General features: G+C 39.6%; 1 protein-coding gene across 1 annotated transcript in view; it reads right to left on the reverse strand.

Moving 5' to 3' along the window:
• PCLO (piccolo presynaptic cytomatrix protein) overlaps positions 1–8,111 on the reverse strand; it is a 529,144-nt gene that overhangs the window by 85,961 nt on the left and 435,072 nt on the right. The window contains exons 11-12 of the mRNA XM_007944901.1: positions 1,253–1,361; positions 640–707 (exon numbers count right to left, since the gene is read on the reverse strand). Of these exons, the coding sequence (XP_007943092.1) occupies positions 640–707; positions 1,253–1,361 (177 nt within the window). The remainder of the gene's footprint in view (positions 1–639; positions 708–1,252; positions 1,362–8,111) is intronic.

Raw genomic sequence — 8,111 nt, forward strand, 5'->3', positions numbered from 1 at the left:
AAAATCTCAGAGAAGAAACTAGTCTATAGGTCTAATAACCTACATGAGTCACAGCCTCATGTACCCTGAAACCAAAAGAACTAGATGCTGCAAGCATTCTGATCACAGCCACAATAGATGGACTCTGATAGTATGAGAGAAGAATGAGGAACAGAATCAAAATCTTAACAAGTCCAGACTAACTGGGCCAATTAAGACTAGAGGGCACCTGAGACTATAACCTGAGATACTCTAATCTTGAATCTAAACTATCCCAAGGTCATCTTTTAATGAAATAACATAATGACCCACAAAACAAAGTATGAGTATGGTGCACCATTAAAAACTATCTATATGGTACCAAAAGGTCAGCAATTACTCTAAAGCAAAAATGAAAAGAAAAGGGAATAGGAAAACTAGAGTACTGGAAATGGAACAACCAGAACACAATCAAAGAGAATGTTTTACAGTTTTAAAAATATAACCAATGTCACTGAACACTTTGTGTAGAAACTATCAAATAGGACCTTAATTTGTTGTGTAAACTTTCAGTGAGTACACAGTAAAATAATATTTAAAAAAAACCAAAAAACAAAAATCACCCTACCTCCCTACATCTACATCTTTACATGCAGTTGTAAGCAGATTGCTTTCACCTACCAGCTTTTGGTGGTTCATGAAGTTCCAGTTGCTGGGAATTTTCAGAATCTGATAGCATATTGAGGTCCCTAAAAGTTAAAACATAACATTAAGAAAGCAATTGAGGAAGCCGGAGACAAAAGGCACTTTTTTCCCAAACTGCCCTGAATATTTTGTTTCAGTAGGTAAATGAGAAGTGGTTAATGACAGAAAGCAACTCCAAAGCATGCTCACCCTTCTAACCCAATATACATTTGCAATGTTGTTAAAAGTTCGAGCTCATAAAAATGATTATTTAAGGTGAAATCTTTATGGATTAAACGTAAGTTCATTTTGAAATACTATACATATTCATGAAATCAAAATGGGCTTAGGCTTTCATTTACATGAGGCATGTATCAATAAAAGCACAAAAGGGAAAAGTTATTAACATCATCCGAAAGAAAATTAGCTGAATTCTTTCTATGCTTTAGAGTTTGATTCTGAACACAAGACATCTATAAAATTTGTATTCACTTTATTTTCTAATTACAGAAAAATCTTGCTGACTAGAAAGGTTCCACCTTAACAATTTCAAATTAAAACAGCCATGAATAGCCAAAAAATGGAAACCAAAAGATGGGGAAAAACTCACAGTCTTACACATATTTCTGCTTCCCCACTTGGCTGATTAATTATACTTTGCACTTCTTCGTATGTTTTAGAAGTTAAAGGAATTCCATTCCATTCCAATACTTGCATCCCTAAAAAGATAAATTGGAGTATAAAATCAAATGTCTAGTATTTCTAGTCTGGGCCCACAGGGCGTAGAAGACATTGCTTTTCATTTAAAAACCAACTCAGCACACCATTTCAGAGAACAACAGTGCCAAGTTCACTGGTACTTTCCTTTAAAACCATTAAGTAGTTTGATTTCATCCACTTACCTGAACACACAAAATACACCTAATTACAACATGCAAAATTTTACTTTTGAAAATTTATTAAACAATGTCAAATGCATGCATTCTTTTCACACTTCTATAAAGAAAACACTATTGAATATATATTGCTTGAACCAATCTTATGTAGGAAAAAACAGTTACAACCACTAATCTAGATTTTATCTGGGGTTCAAGCTATTAGAGAGTGTAAGCTTCCATATTCTGTTATAGAGTGGGAGTAGTAAGAGAAAGTCTTTAGGATTTCAGTTGAGAAACTCCCTCAAAAAACTGTTGAAGCTTAAACTTTACTTAAATATAACAGATTGCCACTTTGTGCCTTTTTTTCTTTATTGTATGCTAGATATATCTGAATAGAAGAATGGCAGGAATGTTACCGGCAAGGCCAACTTCATAGCATATGACCTGTGCAGCTGTGTAGGGACAAGTGCTCAGAAGAGCTCCACGCTTAATTTAATGCTTTGAATTCGTAATAATGTATGAACAAAGGACCTCACTTTGCACTGGGCTCTGCAAATTATGACTCTAACTAAAGGGCATTCCATTTTTTTTTCTCTATGTGTGGATGATAATTATACACACAAAAAAAATAGTAACATAATTAATATTTTGATATTTTATATTTCGATTCCTGAGTCTACTTTAAATGATGTGTTAAAATTTTATGATTTGTTGTTGAGTACTATGGAGTCCATTTTCGACTCATAGTGACCCCATGTGGCGGAGTAGAACCCCCCATAGGGTTTTCTAGGCTGTCATCTTCATAGAAGCAGATTGCCAGGTCTTTTCTCATGGAGCCTCTGCATGGGTTTGAACTGTCAACATTCAGCTTACCAGTCAGGTACTTAATCACTGTGCCACAAGAGTTTCTTTAAAATAATTTAGGATGCATATTTGGCAAGACTTACATGGTCTTAAAATGTTGCTATGTAAGCTGGATATATATTAGATTAAGTTATCTACAGTATTGGTGCCAGGATTTGATGAGTGCTACCAGCTTTTGGCTGAGAAAATGTCTTTATGCCATAAATAGGTCATAGTTTAAATTTAAAAAAGATAATTGTTGAACAATTTGCCTTTCAATTAGCTTTATACACATCTATGTGAAATTTCCTATTACTTTTGGTTTCAATGAGAAATTCTAAGCATGCTTGATTGAGTACTTGGATGTTTTAATGACTGATATGTTTTGGAAAGCATAATACCAGTTGCTATCAGGAAAATACTTTTCACTAGAGTGAAATGGCAAATCAAGTTCATAAAAACGCTCACAATAACACAAACAAGAATGACTTTCTATAACTTACTCCAAGAACACTTTATCTTCAGATGGGTCTTAGGTTTATTTCAATAATCCCAGGCTGTTACACACATAAAATAAGAAAATTATGTAATGACAGTGACAACCCCACTAAAGAAAAATAAAACACACAAACACACTGAATGAGGAAAAATAATGCACTCTTTTTTTGTTTGTTTGTTATTTAGGAGAAAGGGCACATACATTTATGAGCAGATAATTTTGAATTGAAACAAATTTATGATATTTGAATCTAGAAATTGCATTGTCACATTTTTGCAGGAGTGTATTTTACTTAGATTTACTGGTTCATTATTTAAATACAAAATAAAAGGGCAAATTTATAAAATATAATAATATAGTAAAAAGAAAAAATGCTTATAGTCATATGAAAGGAAAAATATTATCATTAATAAAATTGCTGAGAAAATTATAGTTAACTAGAATTTTGACTAGATATATACCTGAGACCATGGACTACATGATCTTTTCTGTCCTATGAGAGAACAGCTGAATGCTTTTCCCTTCCTTCAATTTCACACCAGAGTTCAGCGCAGTGTTGGACTTCAGTTCAAATAATTTTGCGAAGTTTTTTATTCTGGGTTGGTGCCCATGTGGGTATTAGCAACTAGAGGGAACATCACTCCTTAACCATGGTCATCTACACCTTCCCTCCCATTGTTTCTCCAACTTCCTCCTAATTCTACAAGAACTATATTAAAATACCAAAAATATATAAAAATCACTCATTTGTTTCATAAGATGGTTTTAGTATTGTGAGAATAAAACATTGTATGACTTTACATAAATCTCAATTTGCATAATATACTACACAAAAATATTGGTCCACATCCTACTTTGGCAAGTTACGACTGGGATCTAAAAAGCTTGCAAGCAGCCATCTAGATGAAACGATGGGTCTCTCCTTGTCCAGAGTAGTGAAGAATGAAGAAAACCAAAGACGCATGGAAACAATTAGTCCAAGGGACTGGTACACCATGTAATCCTCCGCCTATATGATTATGAGACCAAAAGAACTAGATGGTGCCTGGCTACCACTGTCAACCACTCAGAGGGGATCTATGTAGCAGATCCTGGATAGAGGGGAGAACAATGTGGAACAAAACTCAAAATCATATTTTTTTAAAAAAAGGGACCAGGTTTGCTGGTCTGATAGAGCCTGGTGGAACCCCTGTGACTATAGTTCCTAGCTGCCCTTCAGGTCTGAAATTAAATCCACTTCTGTGGCTTCCAGCCAAACAAAAGACAGGAATATGAGCTGAACATTTACGATAGGTATATTCACTCCTTGGAGAAATCAATCATGGGAGAATAGAAGGGCTGTGTATATAGAGAGAGACAGCTTGGGGGGCAGAAGTGCATGGAAGGGAAGGACACAAAGAAGAGGTAAGTATGGGAGGAAGTAGGAAGAGAGCTGTTGCATTGTGGGAAACTGCAGTCAATATCATGAGACAAAGTGTATGTGAACTGGTGTATGGAAAATGAATTTGCTCTGTAAACTTTCAACAAAACCATAATAAAATTTTAAAAAAAATATTGTGTGCCTTCAATTATATTTGTAAATCATAAAATACATAAACTATTTGAAAAATCAAATAAAAATTCCTTGTAAATGATTACAACACAGGAAGTTCAATAGAGTATTTTATCATCTAATAGATTTGAATATAAGAATTTTCAATCATAAAATAGATTTTTATTCTGACGGTCCTTTATAAACCACTCTTGGAAGGTAGTATACACTTAAATGGTTATAACTGGTGGCATAGTGCCTAAGGCATTTGACTACTAACCAGAAAGTTGGCGGTTCAAACCCACCAGCCACTCCTCGGAAGGTAGATTGGGCAATCTACTTCTGTAGTTATACTGCCTTGGAAATCCAAGGAAGGGTCACTATGAGTCGGGTCTGACGCGACAGCACATAACAACAACAACGTGCCTAAGGCACTTGACTGCTAATCAGAAGGCTGGCAGTCCAAACCCACCCGCCACTCCTCCGAAGGAAGCTTGGGCAATATGCTTCCATAGTGATATGCCTTAGAAACCTAAGGAGGGGTCGTTATGAGCCGGACCCCACTCGATGGCAGTGGGTTGGGTGGATATACAGATGGTACTTGAATTATCTCCTAGAAACTGCCTAACTTAATAGTTTCTAATTTGAAAACTAAAGATAATCTCAGTTTTTGCTAAGTGTGTGAGAGTGATGAATCTGTTTCTCAAAACTTTATACTTAATAGTTTAATGAATAAAACCCCACATAATAACAAAGTAATTTTAGAACTTTTTTTTTTTTAATTGTGCTTTGGGTGCATATTTACAGAGCAGAATTGTTTTACATTCAACAGTTCGTATAAATTTGCTTTCACTCCCAATTACCTACCATCCCCGACCCTAACCTACTCTCCTCCCCTTTTAAAAAACTTAACATAAAACATTCTCAATTTGAATTTTCATATATTCTCAGATTACTTGATTTTATGTTCCTCAAACTGGCAAAAGCTAATCTTATTGTCAGGCAGGAACGCGGCGCCAGTCAGGTGGGTAAAAGAGCAGGAAGAAGTTACAAACAGGCCAACCCGGATGCAGCTTCCACCTGATGGGTTCCCGCCTTATTTTGAACCACCACAGGTCCTTCTCCCCTCCCTTAACGACTATGCTAATGAGGTTCTTTCACCTGATTGGTTCCCACCTTTTTCTCTCTGCCCCCACTCAGGTCTGCTATGCAACTATATAAACTCCTGTCCAGGCGGCGAGACTTCTCTGGCCCCTCTCAGAGACCTGTGTACCTCATCAGGTACCCGTAAACCTCGCCCAGGAGCACAGAATAAAACTTTTCTTTATCCCACTCTTCATGCCTCCTCTCTTCTTCACAACCTTACATCTGATGCAGAAACCCGGGAGGGGAGTGGGACATAAGTAATCTCTGCTGAGGCAGAGTGCTGCGCCCCCCCCCCTCCCTTTCTTCCTTCTTGCTGTGGACCAGGAATCTCCAGCTGCCATCACTCAACACGGTGAGTTTCCCCATTCTGGTTAGTTTCTCCATTCTCAGCACTCAGATCCCAGGTCTCAGTTCCATTTCCAGAGCCTCTGCCCATTTTCTGTCTGTTTTAAAAGCGTAGATCTACATCAGAGGCTCTCCCATTCCAAAGACAGAGACATCCTGGGGATGCCGTGGATTCCCTGTCTTTCCAGACCGGGGAATATTAGTGGAGACGTCCCTTTTATTCTTCTGGTCTCCATTACCAAGGTTGTAGCAAAGCGACTAGGATGCTGGTACTTTAACAGAACCTTCCCATCAGGACTTAAGGGATCATAGTAACCAGAATTCTAAACCAGACCCTACTACTCTTCTGGGGTGTCTTTTACTCAATCTTGGCATCCTGGGACTGGCTCAGGACTTAACATTCCAAACGCCTAATTTTCTATTGCACTACTGCTTGGCCCCAATACCCAGTAGATAATAATTCTCGGTGGCCCGAGCAATGAACTTTCGATTTTAACATTCTCACTGATCTCGATAATTTCTGCTGCCACACAGGCAAATGGCTGGAGGTTCCCTACATCCAAGCTTTCTTTTACCTGCGCTCCCATCTCTCTCTCTCTCTCTGATCTACTTGCAATACCACTCAGATTCTCCTAGCTCATGAAACTCCTGTCCAAACCCCCTCTAAAGACTCTTCAACTCCTCTCACTTCCCCCAAACCAACTTTCTCTTTTTCTGATCCACCTGAATCTTTCATCCCCACCCCATAGACCATCCCCTTATCCAGAACATGCACTTTCATCTCCACCTCCAGTTAACCCTACTGCACCCTCTCCGTCATCCCCACCTACATCTCCACCAACATCTCCCGACACCACTTCCCCTGAATCCTCCTTACCCTGCCCGGTAAGCAGTCACATCCATTCTCAACAGCCCCTTCTTTGTCCCCTACAGGAAGTAGCTGACTCAGAAGGTGTCGTCCATGTCCATGTTCCTTTTTCCTTCACTGACTTATCCCAGATTGAGAAACATCTGAGTTCCTTTTCTCACAACCCCACCACCTACATTAAGGAATTTCGTTACCTTTCTCAAGTGTATGACCTAACCTGGCATGACATTTATTTTGTCTTCTTTTCCACTTTAAACTCTGATGAAAGGGAGTGGGTTCTTGGGGCTGCTCGGGAGCATGCCAACCAAATCCATTTAACTGACCCTACCATGCCAGTGGGTCCAGAAGCCATTCCTGGGCAGGACACCAGATGGGAATAACAACTAGATACCAAATATGGGCTGGATGGCCGCAATTCGCAGGGACAAAATGCTCCAGTGCCTCCTAGCGGGCTTGTAGGCTATCTCACATAAAGCTGTTAATTTTGATAAGCTGTGAGAGATTACTCAACTCTCTAATGAAAACCCAGCAACTTTTCTTAATTGCCTCACTGAGGCCCTTACACAATATACCCGCTTAGACCCAAACTCCCTGGCAGTAGCTACTGTTTTAGCTACCCACTTTATCACCCAATCTGCTCCAGATATTAGAAAGAAGCTAAAAAAGGCAGAAGAGGGTCCCCAGACTCCCATCCAAGACCTGGTGAATATGGCCTTTAAAGTCTTTAACACCCAGGAGGAGCGGGCTGAGGCACATAGGGAGTCGCAGACTTGCCAAAAGGCTAGTCTACAAGCCTGAGCCTTGATGGCAGCCCTGAGGCCAGCAGCACCTACACAACAAGCCAGAAACAACTTACCACCAGGAGCCTTCTTTAAATGTGGAAAGGAAGGCCATTGGGCCAACCACTGCCCACATCCACGACAACCTTCCAGACCTTGTCTGGCATGCAGTCAAATTTGACATTAGAAAAGTGGCTGTCCCTCCATGCCAAGACACGGCGGGCCAACTTCTCCACCCCCTGACCCGCTGTTGACTGTTCTGGGTCTGGCAGCTGAAGACCCTGATTACTCTCGCCAAGCCCAGGGTAACATTCAAGTTAGCAGGTAAGTTGACATCCTTCTTGGTCGACATGGGGGCTACCTACTCAGTCCTTCCTTCTCGGGACAATCATTTCCCTCCCCAGTCTCAGTTATGGGAATCGATGGGCAACCCTCTAACCCTCAGACGACAGGCTCTGTTACATGTCTCATAGACAGTAAGATTTGGAGTTCCGGCAAGATGGCGGACTAGGCAGAAGGATTGCACAGACCCTCTTCAACAAAGAAAAGGGAAACCAATTAACACAGACACAGAAGATAA

Source organism: Orycteropus afer, unplaced genomic scaffold, assembly GCF_000298275.1.
Source record: "Orycteropus afer afer isolate SDZICR_OR568_19922 unplaced genomic scaffold, OryAfe1.0 scaffold00007, whole genome shotgun sequence".
NCBI lineage: Eukaryota > Metazoa > Chordata > Mammalia > Tubulidentata > Orycteropodidae > Orycteropus > Orycteropus afer.